The sequence below is a fragment of the Corvus moneduloides genome, chromosome 6 (genome assembly GCF_009650955.1).
Source record: "Corvus moneduloides isolate bCorMon1 chromosome 6, bCorMon1.pri, whole genome shotgun sequence".
NCBI classification, from domain to species: domain Eukaryota; kingdom Metazoa; phylum Chordata; class Aves; order Passeriformes; family Corvidae; genus Corvus; species Corvus moneduloides.
This window is the reverse complement of record NC_045481.1, coordinates 2,727,351-2,747,289: the sequence shown is the minus strand read 5'-3', so window position 1 is coordinate 2,747,289 and position 19,939 is coordinate 2,727,351. Positions and strand designations below refer to the sequence as shown.

Genomic DNA, 19,939 nt, shown 5'->3' with positions numbered 1-19,939 from the left:
TTTCCAACCTCCTTTTCAAAGCTCCTCTTGTTTTACCTGATGTAGGTAAAGCTCGGGCCTTCCACCTGCCTTAGGCAGGGCTCAGACCTGAGTTGAATTTCATCAGCTCCAGTGTTTGAGGAATGAGTGAAGTAACTCTCCTGTGTTTTTCCATAACAGCTGCAGTGTGGTGTCACTCCTGGGCTGCTCTCAGCCTAGAGCTGGCCTCTGCCTCTGTCTGAATCTCCTGTTTGAATTCCAAAATCACATTTGTCTGTGCTGCTCATCATAGCCCAAAAATTGCTGTCTGCACAAGCACCAGCATCTTGGCCTAATCACCAATTACATTTTTATTGCAAGTCCCATTAGAAAGCATTTTAATTGTGGATTATCATTAGGATAATTACTTTGGAATAGCTATTTTGGTACATTTCCATTGATATGCAAGCCCGTGCAGAGCCTCTCAGAAGCCTTTCAGTGCATTATTATGTGCTGCTGGAGTCTAAAATGACGATTTTCCTGTAAAATCTTTTCCATAATTGTAGCTCTTCAGATATTTGGTAGCTTTGTGTTCCATTCCAAAGCTTGCATTGCATTAAGTACATATTAGATGCTTGTTTTTCATCCTTTGGTGCAGGTATTAATTCTGAATTAAGTAAGCACCCAGATGGTAAATATTGGCTTACAGGTTTCAACTTGAGCTTGTCTTGAAAGAGAAGTTCAGGCCAAGAGGTAAAAGGTGATAGTTAGGGCATGAAATGCTTTTGTAACAGCTTGTTTTGTGTACATTTATTATCTGACACGTGGCTGTGTGCTGGACAGGAGCTGTAACAGCCTGTTCAGGACTTGGGCATATCCCCCGGGCTGTTCCCATTCCCATCCTTCCCCCATCCTTTGTTCTGTCCTTTCCCTGCCCACACCATCACACCTATGTGATCTCCCTGCAAACTTGATCACTCCAGTGGGGTCTAAAAATGTGGGATTCCACCTGCAAGATGGGAGTGAGTGGTGGTGGAGTCGGGAGATGGCAGCAGGGACAGGGAATGCCTGCAGGGCAAGCCTTGCTGCCCTTTGGAAAGCAGTGCTGGCAGGGAGTCTGGAGCACCTGGAGCTCCCAGGATTGTCCCAGGATCCTGTGATCAACCAACAAAGCAGCTTCTGTTCCTCTGATCGTGCAAAATCCTGTTACTCTTCAAAAGGATGAAGTGTGAATCCCAGTCGTGCTGCCTTTGTTTGCATCCTAGAATTTCCATCTCTCCTCTGAAGTAAGATGAGTCTGTGTGTGTCACAGAGCAGCAATTTTCACAGCAGTTTTCTGAGAGCAGCAGAGAACAACAGTGGCAGAACATGACTTGTGTCTTGCAGTTGCTCTTTGAAATCCGCCCGGAGCGAGACTGGAGTTGGCATTTCTGCAGCTCAGCTTTGGGGAACAGCCGCCCTCCCCTTTCCTCTGGCTGCAGCAGATCTCCCTTTTTATTACTCACGGCTGCTGCTCTCACTTCAGCTCGGCAAATTTAGCCCAAGCCAGCCCTGAGCTTCCTCAATAAGTCATGGCATTATTTCCTCAAAGAGGCAGTGAGCGCTGGGCTCGGTTGGAGGGAACTCCAGGGGGGTGAGAGCAGTTGGGGAATGATTCAAAGCATCACTTGTGATGTTCTGTGACCAAAACCCAGGAATGGAGCCACGTGGCTTTGCAGGGAATAGTGAGAGTTGAGGTGGTTTTTTCTGGGAACATCCCATTGCCCTGTCTCTTAGAATTAGGGTGATGAGGTAAAGGGGCAATGACTTTAAACTGACAGAGGGCAGGTTTAGATAAAATATTAGGAAGAAATTCCTCACTGTGAGGATGGGGAGGCTCTGGAACTGAGGAAGAGGTTGCCTAGCTGGCTGCCCCAGCCCTGGAATGTCCAAGGCCAGGTTGGACAGGGTTTGAAGCAACCTGGGACAGGGGAAGGTGTCCCTGCCATGTCAGGGGGTGGAACTGGGTGAGCTTTGAGGTCCTCCCTTCCAACCCAAACCACTCTGGGATTCTGTGATTTCATGAAATCAAGAGTTCAGAGTAAGAAGTTGTCAGGTGTAATGCTTAAATTAAAGACCATTCCCTATTTCTCTCTCATGAATTATCTGACTGAAGAAAGTCTGCAAAGATAAAATGAATAGTTCTTTAAAGCTTTCAGGCATTTTGCTCTGTTAACATCAGCATCATTCTGCAAAATTTGGGAAGTAGCTGAAGCTGACTCAGTTTGCAACTCCCCAGTTTTTAATGGAGGATTTGTAAACCCTACACAAGAGTAAAACTAGTAGCATGAGATTAAAAAAACCCCACTGTAATAATTCTAAATATGTTAGCATATCTCTGGAATATACTCACTTAAGCAAGGTTATATATCTGGGAAAATATGAGTTTGTTACTTATTATTTTAATCAGAGAAAGGCAACCAGGCACATTTTATTCATGGTGAATCTCAAAGTACCTGTTTTCAGGCCATTACTTCTTGCATGGAAAATAGCAATATGTCAGAATTCTTTCTAAGGTGTGCATTGCATCTGTGCATAAGTGGGTTTTTCTTTTAGAAAAATCATGAATTATAGTTGTTTCCTTGTGTTTCAATGCACAGATTCAAGTAATTGTTGCTCTGGGGTCAGTATTTCAATTACAGCATTTGTATCAGGTGAATTCTCTGCCTGCTTAGATGAGGATTTATTACTTCAGTTGGTGTTAATTTAACAAGTGAGTAGAGGGATTTGCTATCTAATAAAATTTAAAAAAGAAATCTATTTTTAAGAGCCAGAAGATGGAAAAAAAAAAATAAGCCCATCTTTATAGCAGAACAGATAAGCAGGTGTGTGTGCTGGGGGGTTTGCATGTGACTGTAGCTACATTGCCTGGAAATTACACCAAATTTTCTTTGGAATTTCATCAAACTGCTGATCAGAATCAGTGGGGGATGTGGTGCTGTGCCACTGGATGTAGATGGGGGTGTGTTGCACTGGGAATTTCAATGATTGCTGTGAGCAGGAGATGGATGTGCCATTGCAGCTGGGAGATAATGAGAGGATAAGTGCAGCTCTGACAGCCTTTGGCATCCGTGAGGTGACAGGTGACAAAAATGGGTTGAAACAGAGCTTTTGTGCACTTCTACCAGGATGAGTTTTGCAAGGCCTAAGGAAGATCTGCACAGAGCTGGGGTTTGGATTTCTCATGGACCTGAGTGATTGTGTTTGTTCAGGATCATTCCAGCAGGAGAAAAGGCTCCAGGGAGAGCTCAGAGCCCCTTGCAGGGCCTAAAGGGGCTCCAGGAGAGCTGGAGAGGGACTGGGGACAAGGGATGGAGGGACAGGACACAGGGAATGGCTTCCCAGTGCCAGAGGGCAGGGATGGATGGGAGACTGGGAATTGGGAATTCCTGGCTGGGAGGGTGGGCAGGCCCTGGCACAGGGTGCCCAGAGCAGCTGGGGCTGCCCCTGGATCCCTGGCAGTGTCCAAAGCCAGGTTGGACACTGGGGCTTGGAGCAACCTGGGCTACTGGAAGGTGTCCTTGGTCATGGCAGGGGTGGAATGGGATGGTTTTTCAGGTCCCTTCCAAGCCCAACCATTCTGGGGTTTAACAAGTTTGGGACTATTGTGCTGGGGGCAGGACCACAGCTGGACAGCCTCAACTTCCATGAAGTAAATCCTCATGTGAGTAAAATCATGCTTTACATTTCCAAAGTTCTGGATAAGGACAAAAAGCCAACATGGTTTTTAGGAGGGGAGACCTGAAGCTTTTCCCAGAAGCTTTGGCAGAATTGCAAGGCCACACTATTTTCTCCAAACTCCTGTTTCTTGCTTTTGACTTTTATTTAAATTACCCCCCTCTGAGTCAGTTTGTTTGTGAAGAGCTTTGATAAGAACAGGACCTTTTCAAACAATGTATTTGTTTGTTGTATTTAAAGATGGGGATGTCTAATGACTGTCCCTCCATAATATTTCCAGCTGCTACTGATGTGTAAATAATGTGGATGTTTTTTCCTTCTCTGTTAGGACCAGGTTATTTACCATTTCCTTCACTTAAAGTAATTGTTGCTGTGTAAAATTCTGTGCTTTGTTCATACAGTATTTCTATGCTTTTACTGCTTTTAAGCTGATCAGCTTCAATTTGCTGCTTGGCTAATTTCCTGCTGAATTGAACTGTTTCTGAATTCCTCTTTGTTGGTGTTGAGCTTTAACCCCAGCCTGCAGCTGCAGTGGGATGGGGAGGAGAACTGGGAAAAGGTAAAACCCATGGGTTGAGATGAGAACAGTTTAATAATGAAAATAATAATAATGGGGAAAAAAATCCAGGAATAAGTCTGGGACAGCTCTCCTGGCCATGTTTCCCCTCAGCTTCTTGTGCAGCTCCTCGTGGGCAGAGCATGAGACACTGAAAAGTCCCTGATTTAGGGTAAGCACAGCCAAACCAACCAGAATATCAGTGTGTTATCAACATTATGCTCATCCTAAATCCAAAACGTGCTGTACCAGCTACCAGGAAGGAAATTTACTTTATCCCAGCCAAACCCACCTCCTTCATGCAGAGAAAGTCAAGCTGGCTTAACAATACCAAGGAGCTGTGGGCATTTCCAAAGATCTCCTTTATTTTGCTTACTCAGGGACTCCAGGAATGTTAATACATTCACTGAAATGTTATCTTCTTTATAATCTAGTAATTCCACACTGAAGTTGGGCTCTCACACGTCCTGTTGTATGGGGGGGTGGCAGGGAGGGTTTTGTGCTTGGCAAGGATGGGTCAGCTCAGGCCTTAAATCAATCCTGATTTAAGCAGATCCTCTTGCTGAATTTTTTTTTCCCCCTTATCATGGGAAGGATATTCTGCTTTATTTAAATCTTTGCCATCTCGTTGGACAAGAATCCAGGAGATTAGGAGTGCAATCACACCAGGCTTTAAAAATAGTCATGCTGAGCAGTTGCATTTCTTGGCTGTTTGCACAGGCCTGCAGTAACTGCTTTGGAAAAAAGGATGTAAAGGATGCTACTTCCCTTTCCCCATTTTTTTCTCACTTCCTCCTTTTTATTTCCCTTTTCCTGCCTTTTTTTCCCCCCTTTCCTGCCTTTTTTTCCCCCCTTTCCTGCCTTTTTTTCCCCCCTTTCCTGCCTTTTTTCCCCCTTTTCCTGCCTTTTTTCCCCCTTTTCCTGCCTTTTTTTCCCCTTTTCCTGCCTTTTTTTCCCTTTTCCCCCTTTTTCTTTCCCCTTTCCCCCTTTTTCTTTCCCCTTTCCCCCAACTTTTCTTTCCCCTTTCCCCCAACTTTTCTTTCCCCTTTCCCCCAACTTTTCTTTCCCCTTTCCCCCAACTTTTCTTTCCCCTTTCCCCCTTTTCTTTCCCCCTTTCATTTCCCTTCCTACTTCCCCCCCCCCCCCCCTTCCTCCTTTTTCTTTTCTTTCAGCAGAAGTAAAGTGTCAGTGATGGAAAAATGTTTTCACTGCCTTTTTAAAAAATGTGGTACATGATTAATCTGCCTTTTTAGTTGCATAATGAACTTTTCCTGGGGTAAAAAAACCATGATAGAGAAGAAGAAATAATTGTCTTTGTAGAGAATGGTTTTGTTTTTTTTTTTCTTCCCCAAGGCATTGACTTTCCTACCCCTTCCTACCCTATCCTTCTCCTTTTCAAGACTGGATTTTGGCAGAGTTCTCCAGATAGGATTTTTGGATAGTGCTGGTGCAGGAATGCCCAGCACATGGAGCAGATGAAGCAATTCCTGTCCCAGGTGTTGGTAGTGAGTCTCATTTCTCCTGAAGAGCAGAGGAGCATTAATACATCCAAGGAAAGTGCCTCAGCTCAGGGATTAAACTCACTAAAAAGCATTTGGGCAGGTGGAAGTGCAGGTGGAAGATTAACATCATTGTGCCTTTGGTTGTAGAATTAACTAAAAAGGGGTTGCTTTGAGAATAGGGGGAAAAAACACAATGAAACACTGAAATAAATAAAAAACTTGATGCTTTGAACTGGGAACCAAGTGCTGGAAACCCAGCACGGGGATTGGATTTGGTTTGTTGTGCTCATCTTCAAAAATGGGAATACTCTTGGGGCCAGGATTCAGGTAAGGGAAAGAAAGGAAAATAAAACACTTCCCCACTTTGGGTGCTGAGGGATGTCAACAGAAATGCCTGGATATTGAATATGGAATATGATTTCATGCTGGTTTTCCTTTTCAGTGATGGGTTTTTCACACAACACAAATCAAGTCATGTTTTTAAAAGAACATAATTTATCATTATTCCCCTTTTCCCCCTGACTGTTAACAGAGAGGGTCAGATATACTTTGGGGTTTAGGTATTTTAAGTTTTTCTCATCCCTTGAGAGAGGTGCAGCAATGTTCATGTTCAGATATGCTGTAAAAATGAGAAGTCTTTTAAAAGCCTCTCCATCTGCTCCTGCAAGTTAAAGCACTCATAAGTGATCCTGTTTCTTCCCCTTGGAGCTTTCAAGCCTTCCAATTCAGTATGTAAAATTAAAATAAAATTCTGCTCTTTCAAGCCCTATTTTTAAGAGTTTTCTTTGTGTTTAAAAGCACTGAATTGTCTTCCTTCTGTACTGGTCAAATAGTTGATTTCAGTGGATTGTAGATTTCAAGGCAGAGGTGTAATTCTTAATTTTCTATTTTCTGATTTTCTCATTCTTCTCTAATTTTCTCATCCTTACCTTTCGCATTCAGCCCCAAACCCACCAGAATTGAATTGAATTGAATTTAGGTGGATTATGTTAAGCCCACAGTGTGATACATTTAGACTCCTTTGAGGAAGCAATGCACAGAATTTTTTCATTATAGGAGAATTTAGGTATTTCATAATAAAAACTCGAAATCGAGGGAATTCTATATATGGAAAAGCAGTAGTTCAGGAAGTGTGTTGTGCCAAGAGTAGTCTGTATAGGAACACGTTCCTTTCTTTTTTGTAGGATGCGAGATACTGCAAGAAAAGTGGAAGAAAAGTATTTTTCCAATCTTGCAACACACGTGGAATTCCTCCCAGTGGAGTGGAGATCAAAGCTGACCCTCGATGGAGGTACAGGACTCGCTTCTTTTGCTGCTCCAGCAGCTGCAGTCTGCAAAACTCTCCCCAGAACTTCCATCTGTGTTCTCTGCTTGTGCCTTGCTTGCATTTTTGTTTGGTTTTATTTGTACAGCTTTGAACATTTCCATCCCTGGAAGTGCCCAAGGCCAGGTTGGACGGGGTTTGGAGCAGCCTGGGACAGTGGAAGGTGTTTCTGCCCATGGCAGGGGGTGGGACTGAATGATCTTTAAGGTCACCCAAACCACTCCATGATTCTGTTTAATCATTCTCCTGGATGTAATTTAAGTCTCTTTTTTTTTCCCAGACACTGTGGACTCCATAACTCCGGATAAAGTGCGGGGTTTACGGGATATGCTCAACAGCAGCGCCATGGACATCATGTACTACACCAGTCCTCTTTACAGGGATGAGGTAAGTGTGGGAAACACATTTTTATGTAAATTTTACTACAGCAGGGCATAGGGGCCGAAACAATCTGGATTTGGGAATGTTGGGAAAGTTCCTTTCTAAGGAAAACCTGAATAAAGGGTGCTAACACTTTGTAGGTATGTCGTGGTCACCCATAGTAATCAGGGTTTTAAGGCTGAGAGAAGAAGAAAGACAGCAAAAAGCACAATCTGTGTCATTTATTTAGAGCAGAAATGTCTAAAATGGTTCTGTAACAACAGCTTAGAAATGGGAAAGATTTTAACAGCGTGGGTTTTTTTTAAATTCCTTCATATTTATACCAATGGGAGTCCATGGAGCTGAGATTCTTTTTACCTCTGACAAAATCCATGGATATTTGTCACTTCGTTTTTGCTCTTTCTGAAGACAGATGGGATGGCAGCACGAGCAAACACACCCAAGCCAGTCTGAACGCATTTGTGTACACTTGCCTTGCAGGGAAACCAAAATGATCCCCACTTAGTTTATCAGGGGGCTGTTTATATCCTGGATGCTCCCATCCTACCTTGCCCCATCTGTGTAGCTGTTGAGTAACCCCATTAATCAGAGGAGAAAAGCCAGGAATATGATTATAAGTGATAGGGGCCTGTAAGAAATGATAAGCCTTGAATAAATGATAATAACCTGAATAAATGAAGTAGCCTGTAAAACTTGGGTATTGCATCATCCCAATAGCATCCCTCGTGTATCAAACTTACTGGAAAACCCCTGTGGCTGTTTTAGGATGAATTTCTGTAGGAATTGCAGGGTTTTTTCTGTGTTGGCTGTGTTATGTATGGAGTAGTGTTAATCCTTTTGCAGCCTCGGTACCCTGAGCATGGTTAGACTGGGGCAGGGTGAGGCTTTCAAATCTTACCTGGGAATTTGATGCTATCTTTCAGTCAAATGAGGTGTGTTTAAGTCCTTTAGACTGGCAACACAGTTTTAAAACTGAAATCTGTACCTCTCTTCCTGCTCAGTAATGCAGAATTCATTGATCAGGGCTCTCCGCTGTCTCTCTGGTTTCCCTGTTTGTTGTGTACCTGAAGCCCAACATGAACTTTTGTGGCAAGCACTGAAAATTTCTCTGGCAGCTTGAAAACAGATATTTTTTAAGCTGCATCAGAGGCTTGGCATGTCTGTGGACATCTTATGGGAAATGGATTAGTGAGTAAAGTTCAGGTGTGCTGGCCAGCAGTGCATGAAAATTGAATTCATTGCTCAGTAGAACTGCAGTTTTACAGGTTTATCACCATCCCCTGGGTGTGAGAATTGACATAAAAGGAGTGTGCTTAGATCTGATTACCAAATACTGAGTTGGTTTTTTTTCATCAAATCTAATGAATTTCCTTGAAATGTTTGCAGCAATACACACAAGTTACTCTTCCTTCTCCCATTTTATTTTCTCTGACCTAACTTTGCAGAGTTTAACACAACAGTGTCAAATGGAGCATTCTTCTGGATGATTTTCCCATCTTCAGCGTGTTTTTCTTGTGGCACTTTGCTCCTTCCAGCTCAGGAATGAGCCTTATCTTTGAGTAGTCCCATGGTCACACATTGCTCAGAATTAATGCCCCTGCTCACTGCTTTGTCACCCCAACACAATTCTTTGTGTTCTCCGGCCACTTCCAGTGCTTTCCACCCAGAAATCCTCAAAGGATCTCAAAAGGAGTTTATTAAATTTGGCTTTGCCCCTGGGAAATAAATTGAGGAATGTGGTGAGCTCGGCCTAGAGAAGAGGAGGCTGCTGTTCAGCTGATGGCTCTCAGCAGCCACAGAATCCCACAATGGTTTGGGTTGGAAGGGACCTGAAAAACCATCTTGTTCCACCCCCTGCCATGGACAGGGACACCTCCCACTGTCCCAGGTTGCTCTAAGCCCCGTCCAACCTGGCCTTGGACACTTCCAGGGATCCAGGGGCAGCCACAGCTTCTCTGGGCACCCTGTGCCAGGGCCTCCCCACCCTCCCAGCCAGGAATTCCCAATTCCCAATCTCCCATCCAGCCCTGCTCTCTCGCACTGGGAAGCCATTCCCTGCGTCCTGTCCCTCCATGCCTTGTCCCCAGTCCCTCTCCAGCTCTCCTGGAGCCCCTTTAGGCCCTGCAAGGGGCTCTGAGCTCTCCCTGGATCCTCTTCTCCAGGTGAGCACCCCCAGCTCTCCCAGCCTGGCTCCAGAGCAGAGGGGCTCCAGCCCTTGGAGCAGCTCCTTGGCACCTCTGGACTCTCTCCAGCAGCTTCTTCTGCTGTTGGGAGCCCCAGGGCTGGACAGAGCATTCAAGGTGGGCTCTCCTGTGACCAGGGCAGGGAGAGAATCCTCCTTCTCTCCCTGCTCCCCACAGTGCCAAGGATGCAGCCCAGGACCCCCTTGGCATTTTGGGTTTTGAGCACCCAGGGCACAATGCTTGGATGGGAATTTTCTTTCCCCTTTCAAGGATTTTTCCCCACGTGGAAGTATCATAACTTCTTCTTTAAAGCTCCTGACCACTCTTTAAGCAGCTCATTTAAGGGGTTTGCAAGTGGCAGCCACTGTCTCCTTCCAGGGGAAGAAGCCCTGTCCTGTCAGTGTCCCAGGAGAGCACAGAGCTGTCTCAGGGGCACTGGGTTGCTCATCTGAGCCTTCCCAGAGCGTGGTGAGTGACCCCCTCTCTGATTTCAGTTATTGTTTCTTCTCCAGTGTGGCAGGAGAATATCCAAAAGGTGCCTCTGACTTGTGGCATGTGATGTGATACCAGACAGGCATTAATAATTCAGCACAGCCCCGTGGACATCCCAGTCTGGGCTCAGACTGCAGCCAACAGATTCAGCTGGGGTGTTTTTGTGGGAGAGAATTGTGCTGTATCCTCCTCTGTACCAAATCCCTCTTTAAACATTACCCAGGTGTGAGAAAAAGCAATAAATGGGTATTTTGATGCACACAGGCCTATGTCTAAATGAACAGTTATTTCACATTCTACCTCTGACCTTGCTGGTCCATCTGTGGTAAGGTAATCTTGGGTTTTAGTGTCCTCAGTGGGTGGCTTTGTTTCACATCTGTGTCACTGTAGCTTCGTATTTCTTTAATAATAAATGGCTGCAACAGAGATTAAAAAGACCAATTGTTGCATAGTAAATTCAGAGTTGTCACCTTCATTAAACTGTTAAGTGCCTTTTTTTTACTGCTCTTCACTGTACTCACTTGCAGGCTAATTGTAACTCTGTAAATTATTGGGATATGTCTTGGAGAAAATGCCTCTAGTGCAGGATAAATATTATTTACATCCATCATCCCAAGATGTCTAAGGATTTAGTGCAAATATTGCACTATAAAAGTGGAGAAACTTCACTGTCCACCTTAGATTCATGGAATAGTTTAGGTTGGGGACCTTAAGGATCATCTCATTCCAACCCCTGCCATGGGCAGGGACATCTTGACTCAGGTTGCTGAGAGTCCTGACCTTGGAATGGCTTCATGGTTTGCCCTTATACACATATTTAAAAGGAAAATGGATGACTAACCTCTTGAAATTTTGGAGAGGTATCAACTTTTACCAGAGCTTTCATCCCTCTTGGATATGAAGTTTTGCAATGGAAATACCATTCTCCTGTGCACTCCTTTCAGCAATAAAAGGCAACTGGTTCGGGTGTGTTTGAAAACAAGATGGGAAGCTGAAAATTTTAAACTGAGACTATTTCAGCATTGGTTTTGCATATCCTGTTGAACCTAATAGTGAAGGAGCTGCTTGGCAGCACTTCCATGGCTGGTTTAATTAATTTGATTGCCCTTGTATTTATTCTCAGCTTTATAAAGTGATTGGTTACTGGCTCTGCCTGAACCTAAACTTCATCTTGAGCACAGTGACTTGTTGGAAATGGGTTAGAGTCAGCTTTTCGACAGCAAGAGGGGTCTTAAGAGAGAGACTCAGATCCACAGATCCTTTTTCTGTATCATCCCTAAGACACGGAGCCCTTCCCGTCTGTTCCCACAGCCACGGCTCATTCTGGCCTCTCATCTGTTGTTGTGACACTCCTCTGGCATCCCTCAGTGATTCCATCAGGGAATGTGACAACTGTTGTCTCCTGGAGGGTCAGCAGCCTCACCAGCTCTGCTAGCACGTTCTCCTGGGCCACGTGGAGCAAAAACTCCTCATCTTCGCTTTCCCAGTCCTTCACAATCCACCCTTGAGCTGCAGCTCTTCCCTTGGCTTTCGAGGACCCTCTTCCCCCTCCAGCTGGCTCCCACTCCCTGTTGCCTGCTGGCTGAATTTCAAACGAGTTTGCACTTTCTCCTGAAGTTCTCTTGACATTTGGAAAGAGCTGCTTGCAGAGCTCACCGTTCCTCAGCTCTCCTTCACATTCCTTTCCCACAAAGCCTGCAGAAACAGTCCTGCTGTTCAGGCTGGAGAGGGTGCAGAGGTCAGGTTTCCTGCACTCCCATTCCACAGGTATTTTATTTTATTTTTCATACTTGTTAAAAAACTGGGGGTGTGGGAAGATTGTCCAGTGGGTGAGGATCCTGGGGAGACGGCAGAGAGAAAGGAGCAGCACTCAAGCTCTGTGTTACTGCTGTGCTCAGGTGCCAGCAGGGGTTTTGTACTCCTTGTTATCTTGAAAAAACTCATCTCCTGGATTTTGAGAGGAAAATGTCATTTTCTACTCTGGTAATTTTGGTGTGCACTGAAAAGCCCCTTCAACGCCAGCCATGTGCCCACAAAATGGATCAGGGGATGGAGTTCTGGATCTCCTTGGTGTGGGTCCAGGAGGTGTTTGCTCACCACACACAGAGCCCAATTTCCTTCTGCTTTGCCAGGAACATGCTATCCATGCTTATTTATGCTCGTATGCTCAAGGCTGCATTTCCTCAGAGGAGGCTGAGCAACTGTTTGGGATGCTGCTGCTGGAATTTAGAGGTTGAACAACTGTTTGGGATGCTGCTGCTGGAATTTAGAGGTTGAACAACTGTTTGGGATGCTGCTGCTGGAATTTAGAAGTTTGGTTTTTTCCAGCTCGGCACAGGATGCTGGTAATGCTCTGCACAAAAGGGTAGCAGCTCTGGGTGTCTCACGCCTTCCACGAGTTCTTGTTCCCGTCATGATCCAGCAGTTCAGGAGGTGATAAAAGACATGATTCTGCTGCCCTTTTTATCAGTGTTGTTCAGTCTGAGGTGACAGGGATGTGTCACCTGACTCAGACTCCCCGCCTTATCCTTACAAAGCACAGCCCTGTGCCACCAGGATTCCTGAATGGTTGGGATAAGCTGATATTTTTTGATTTCCTGGAAGCCATGTGCTAGGCAGGCACATAACTGGGAAAGCAGAGGGCATTTTTGGCCTCATCAAGTCCAGCCTCCTGCTCCTTGGTCAGCGCTCTGGGTTTTGGCTTCCCCTGGAATTGCGTGGCCCTCGTGCCAGCTCTCCGTGAGTGTGTGGAAAGACCATTCCTTGCTCTGCCTTTAATTTGGTTTCTGAAGGGCAGAGAGCATTTAACCTCAGTTAGTCTGAGTATGAGCTGCTGCCTTCTGAGCAACTTGATCCTGCAGGCTTGAGTTTCCTGCAAGGAGGATTTATTGGCAAAACTTCAGCTGATAAAGGGAGATAATAATCATAAGAATGGTTTGGGTTGGAAGGGATCTTAAATCCCATCTCATTCCACCCCCTGCCATGGGCAGAGACACCTTCCACTGTCCCAGGCTGCTGCAAGCCCCGTCCAACCCGCTCCAATCCCCTTCCAGGGATCCAGGGGCAGCCACAGCTTCTCTGGGCACCCTGTGCCAGGGCCTGCCCACCCTCCCAGCCAGGAATTCCTTCCCAATATCCCATCTATGTTGCCCTCTATCAGTGGGAAGCCATTTCCCCTTGTCCTGTCACTCCAGGCCCTTTCTTGGAAATATCTCAGTGTCCTCAGGCTGCTGCTGAATGAGTGCTGAGGTAGGAGGGCCAGCTGGGAGGATGGGATTTGATACAGCTTTTCTGGAAGAAATAGGAATTGTTGCCTTTGTTACAGTGTTTGATCTGCTCAGTAAGAGACAGGTGAACGTGCTGCATTCCCCTGCTCTCTCTGGGAGAGCTGGAGGTGATGGAACAGAGCAGCCAGAGCAGCTGCAGAGGGAAAAAAACTCAATTGACTGCTGCCTCTTACTCTTTTGTGATGTATTTGAACTTGTTTTGTCTGTGGGAGAAGCCTTAGGAGGTGGTAAAATGGGTTGGGCAGAAACTTAAGGAATCTCTAGGCTTTTGGGAGGGAAAGCCCTATGAACCCCTTGGGTGGAGAGACAGCTCCCACTGTCCCCAAAATGAGCTGGGAACTGGGAGGGAGGATGGAAGAAAGGAGCTAGAAAGAGAGAGAGGGATCTGGTCATGCTGCATTCCTCCAGTCCCACCATTCCTGGGGTTTTTTGGATGATTCCTGCTCTCCTGTTTTGAGGCAGAACCAGCAGGTGCTTCCTAAGCACATAATAGACCCCACGGACCAGCAAATGCTGAGGTTTGGGGCTGGCAGGAGCACCAGGGAAAGCAGTGGGAAAAGGGCTGACTTAACCAGGAGTTCCTTGGATGGAGGTGCAGTGGAGAGCAGGAGAAGCTGTCAGCAAGCTCAGGATGAGGCACCCAATCCCTCTAACCCAGCCATGAGGTGCAGACACGGAGCAGCCACTTGGAAGTCGTGGGGTCTGGGAGGCTGAGGAGGGAGTTGTTGTTTTGTTGTTTGGGTTTTTTTTTTAATTTAATAATGAGCCTTTAATTAAGACCCTTTAGAGGGAGTAGAAAGACAAGCTGTGCATAAAAAAATCAGCTCTTAAAAATTTATTATAGTGCTGCCATTTAGGAGAGAAAATTTGATAGGCAGTTTTATTTTTCATGTGTAAATCCAACAAAAAAATCACTGATTTTAGGCAACGTAAAGTCAGTGTTTTTAGAAGCTATTTTTGTATGGATTCTTAGGATATATCAAGCTGTAACTACAAAAGATTTGAATGCAGTTCATGTTATATTTACTGCACTAAAACCCTGTTCAAACCAAACTTTTCTTGCACAAGTTGGAATATTTTATGCTTTTTAAGACTTCAGAAAGCAGATCAGGATTAAATCATAGAATGGCTTGGATTGGAAGGGACCTTCAACATCATCTAGTTCCAACCCCCAATAAATATAATCTTAACTTCATATGCTGCTTAACCAAACAGAATTTTAGCTGGGACTTTAAATGAATATGCTTTTCCTTTTCTCTTCCTTTTTTTTTTTTTTCCTATTTTTCTCCTTACTCTGCACCAAAAAGGTTCAGTTCCTAATCTTAGGACTGGCACAGGACTGTTGGCAGGACACCAACATCCCTAAGAGCTCACTGCAGGTGGAGGGCTCCTGGTTTTGGCAGAGCAGCAAACCAGACCATTCACAGTGCCTGGAAATCTGGAGCCTTTCCCACAGCAGACCTTCTACTCCACAATTACCTGAGGGATTTGGAGTTTAAGGAATGATCTCCATCAGGTGATTTGGTTGAATTCAGTGCTTGGACTCTGGTCTGCAAAATTGCAAATGTGCACCTATTTGGAAATACATTTCTTAGTTATGTCCATGTTTGTGCCTAACTTCTCAATAGCAGCAAGTTTTTAAGGAGAAGGACAGTTAAAAACAGGGCTGGACTCAAGAGTCCAACCAGGATTTTCCAAGGGTGTTCTGTTTTATGCCCTCAGATTGCAAGATCTGATGTTTATAATGGAAATGCCATGATGCCAGAAGATTTTTTACCCATTTCTGGCAGGAATCCCCAAACACTTTGCTTTCAACTGATTCTTGCTATTTTGTTGGAGGTTTTAATCAAAACCTTTTTAAATGGAGAAAATCCCAGCCAGCCGCAGCTCATCCTGATTGATATTTTCAGCTCCAGCTCTTGCTGAAACCTCTGCCTGTTTGTTCATGTGTGAAAGTTTGTGCCCACAGTCTGTGTAGACCCAAATGGAAGAAGAGGCAGCATCACAGTCAAAACCAGTTGAAAATAGGTGTTCTGATGCTCCTTTCTCCAAGCTGCTGCAAGGCTCTGTTAATCATTTCACAGCGCTTCAGGCAGCGGGTTTGTTGTGTGGATTCTCCCTCAGTAAAATGTGTATCAAACACTGGCACTTCTGGTGCCATTCATATTTATATTCACTAATGACTCAGGCTCTTGAAAAATCATGCTGAAATTATATGTTCCACAGCTTTAATTTCCCATTGCTAACAAGGGAATGATTTGCACTCTCTTGTTTGTCCTCCTCCCTGCCACAGCCTGGAAGCATTGCTCAGTTTCCATGCTGAGTCTCACAGGCAAAGCTGCCTTTTTTTGAGTTTTTTTTGCATTGGCCAGTTCCCAAATCTCATGGTTTTCAGTGTTTCTCTCTAAAATACTTTCTGGGAAGCTGTATCTTTTTATCCTATAGTGTAGGATTTGGAGCAGAGAGACTCAGTGAACATAGGACTGATATTTATTCATTGCTGTAGTACTATAGGAATAGTCTGTGATGTTCAAGAACTGCATTGCACTCCTGCTTTTCCCTCCTGGAAGCCTATAACCAGAAAACTGGCTTTTAAGCACTGTTTATATCAAATGTTCACATTCTGGCTCTGTGTGTCTCATTTGTGCCTTTTCTCCTCCAGTATCATCCTCTTACCTGAGATGAGGCTTTTTACTTTTTAGCAGCATCTTTTCATTCTGATTCCTTGGGAATAATTTCCAGCAGGTGCAGGTGTAGGAAGGGAAGGAGGACTGAAAGCTGCATCTCCTTTTAGCCAGGCAGTGGGGAGGAGAATGAAAGGCTTGATGAGTTCAAGCCTGCTTTGCTGAGACCCAAAAGCAATTGGAGGATATTTTCCCAGAACCCATCCAGGGTCTCACTGCCATGTCTGAGCACATCCATTTTAGTGGATTTCTCTTCCCAATCCCCTATTGCTCACAGTGATAAAGGAGAAGAGGGCATGACTTGTTTAGTAGGGTGATGCCAAGGTTATGGCAGAGATGTGAGTTGATTCCAGGTCATGTGTGGCTCAGGCTCCTTCCATCCTCCTTAAATTAACAAAGGAGCTGAGCCTCTTGACACAAGAGAAATGTTCAGTGCTGTGGAGAAAATGGGAGAGAATCCAGTGAGAAGGGAAATACCACTGTGCCAGTAGTCACTGTTGTGCCAGTGAACACCAGGTAACGCTCACTTCAGAGGGTGCTGTTCAGTATTTCAAGCACAGCTGCCATTTATTGAAGTGTTTATTTCAATTTGATGGCTTGGGCCGTGCAGTGCAGCTGTTTTAGGGTCACCACGTGTCCTTTGTGGTGGCTGCTGGTGGCTCTGGAGGGGAGGGATGAACCTCTGGAGTCAGTGACCATCAGCCAGCAGTTGCTGCTGGCCATGGGATTATGCTCATCTTCCCAGCCTGAGTGAACAGGAAGGGGTCAGTGTAGGATGGGGACATTCCTGAACATCAGCTGGAGCAACAAGATGTTGATACTAAACTCTCTCTCCTCACCCTCTTGACCCAGCTGGTGAAGGGGCTGCAGCAGGAGCTGAACCGCCTGTACTCCCTGTTCTGCTCCCGGAATCCAGAGTTTGAGGAGAAGGGAGGGAAGGTCTCCATCGTGTCCCACTCACTGGGCTGTGTCATCACCTACGACATCATGACTGGCTGGAATCCAGTCAGGCTCTATGAGCAGTTGCTGCAGAAGGAGGAGGAGGAGCTGGAAGAGCGTTGGATGAGCTACGAGGAGCAGCGTTTGCTCGAGGAACTTTACATAACCAAACAACGGTAATGGCCCCACTGCCAGGGATTAAAGGAGATAACCACATCCCTGGATAACGCCCTCTGGGTGTTTCCAGAACCCACCAGGGCTGTTATCTTTGGTGGCTGATGTTCTTCTGCTGGGGCTGGGTGGTAAATGCTAAACACAGCACTGGGCAGGCACAGGGAGCTCTGAATCCACACAGACTCACGGAACGGTTTGGGTTGGAAGGGACCTTCAAGATCATCCAGTTCCAACCCCCTGCCATGGGCAGGGACACCTTCCACTATCCCAGGTTGCTCCCAAGCCTCATCCAACATGGCCTTGGACACTTCCAGGGTTGGGGATATTGTGCTGTGAGACACCCAATAGACAGAGAATCTAAAAATAGCAACTTCAGTCGTTCAAGTGGGACATGACAAATCATGAATCGCAGTTTTTGGTTCCTTCCTGAAACCAATCTGAGTATTGGTGGTACTTGGGAAGCATTCATTTAGCAGCAGCTCTGCTGTGGTGGGAATCAGGATGTGTCTCACCAGGGATGGGTGCAGGATGTCTCTGTCAGCTGCAGGGCTGGACAAAGTGAAGATCTCTGAGAAAAGGGAAGTTTAGAAACCGAATGAAGTGTTGCAGTGATAAGATGACCTTTGAGGCATATCACAAACATGTGATAAGGGAGAAATGGCCATTTTCACACTCGTGCTCCAGCTCCTTAGGCATCCTCTGAAGTGCTTTACAGAAATCCCAAGTATCATTTGACACTGGCACTTCTGCACAGAAAGAGTGGCTCTCCCCTTTGTGAGCAATTCAGTGTGAAATGATGGAAAATCGACTGCTGACATCCTGTAACCCCTGGAATTCTGCTGGGGCTGGGGAACAGTTTTACCCATCCATACGTGTGCTTTGTATTGTAGCTGCTTTTTAAATTCAGGCCAACCAGAAAAGCAGGTGAACAACCTTTTTTCATGGTAGCTGAAAGGGTGGGACACCATCCTCCAGATATTCCACCTCCATACAGAACTCCATAATGCCCAGACCATTTCCTGGGGCTTTGTTGTTGTTTGGGGGTTTTAAAACAAAATAAAGCAGGTGATTTGGCTGCAAAATCACCAAGGAAACTGGAGGTGAGTCAGCGACTCCTGAGGAAGGAGGGTGGGCATGTGCTTGGGGTGGTGAACAGGGGAATTGTCATGTCTTGATTGATTCCCTCTGTGGCCAGAGAAACGGGATTTGACAGACTTTGATGCTTAATCAGTTGAGCTGCTCCAGGAAATACTGACACCATCACTCTCTCTTCCCAGCAAACAAAACTGTTGGACCCCACAGGAATGCCTGTTTGGATCAGAGAGGTTAAAGCTGCATTTTTTATTGGATCTCAGAAAGATCTCTATTTTCCAGGTTGAGAGAGATAGAAGAGAGGTTACATGAGTTAAAGGCATCCACCATATCAAAGCCACCTGTCTTAAAATTTAAGGTATGTATGTTTAAGAGGTTTCTACTGAGTTTTTCTGCTTGCTGTAAAAATACACCTGCAGTATGAGTCATTCTGCTTACTTTTGTTTTTTCCCTTGTCCCTAGACATGATTTTGGTAGAATAATTTGGATGTTGGATGAAGTGTTGTGTACATATAGTATGTAAACAGTATTTGGAGGTTCTTGTTGTTTACTGCAATTCTATATTTGTAATAAATTCTGAGCAACCTGGTCTAGTGGGAGGTGTCCCTGCCCATGGCAAGGGGTTGGAATGAGCTGAGTTTTAAGGTCCCTTCCAACCCAAACCATTCTGTGTTTCTGTTCTATATGAAATTATATGTAAACATATATGTAAATCTATAGATTATAAATATATTTAATACATAAGCCTAGTTATTATATCATACACACACACAATTCTGTGGGAAGGTAAAACCCATTTGGCAAATTGCATCAATCACATATTTGAAACAGTTTCACTTCTACTCCACTGAATAATCCATCTTCCTTGGGGACTCCTTCTGACATGTCACATCTCTGAGCAAATCTGATTGAATTTCCTCCAGGAGTGGATTTTCCTTCCAAATTATTCTGCTCTGACAGTTAGCACACTTTCCATCTCATGAAGCAGATTGCTTGCTAATCAGCTGTACAAATTGCTAGAATTCCTTATCTTTGGGAAGAGGCGTTTTCCAGCTCCTGGGTGGGATGTGCAACACTTCTGAGTTGCTCAACTCCATCCTGAAGTATTAAACCATAAAAATGTGACATGATAGATGAGAATAAAACGGATTATTGTTTCTTAACTTGCCATTTTTCTTTCCTTCTGAGTTCAGAAGGGCTCCTGGAAGCCAAGGTCAATGTTGAGCCGTAAAAAAAGAGGAAACCAACCGTAGTTCATGTTGTCACAGCCTTCTCCTTTTCATCACTGCTTGAAAGCATGTGTCAGGCTATTATCTCTCCCATCAAGGAAGCTGGAGTCAGGCTGGTCCTCCCCCAGCTCTGGGAAAGATTATTCTTCACTCAGTTATGTTTAAACTGAAGGGTTTTTGGACAGTTGCTTTTTAGATGGAGAGGAGAAAAGAAAGGGAGAAGAAACTTTAGATGAAGAGGACTTCATCTACCTAAATAGATGAGATAGATCTGTAATCTTCAGGTAGCATTTCCACTGCAGTACATCCTTTTTCTTGACCTTACTGACAGAGGGAGATGTTTTGTTTCTGTGAAGCTTCACATTGGTGACTCCCATTGTTTGAGACAGAGCTCCAGAGAGAGAAGCTTTCCTTGGAAATG

At 45.0% G+C, this 19,939-nt stretch overlaps 1 protein-coding gene across 1 annotated transcript in view; it reads left to right on the top strand.

Annotated features, from left to right (window-relative positions):
• Positions 1–19,939, top strand: part of DDHD1 (DDHD domain containing 1) — a 60,348-nt gene that overhangs the window by 31,256 nt on the left and 9,153 nt on the right. The window contains exons 6-9 of the mRNA XM_032111473.1: positions 6,918–7,024; positions 7,338–7,444; positions 16,937–17,199; positions 18,572–18,647. Coding sequence (XP_031967364.1) covers positions 6,918–7,024; positions 7,338–7,444; positions 16,937–17,199; positions 18,572–18,647 — 553 coding nt within the window. The remainder of the gene's footprint in view (positions 1–6,917; positions 7,025–7,337; positions 7,445–16,936; positions 17,200–18,571; positions 18,648–19,939) is intronic.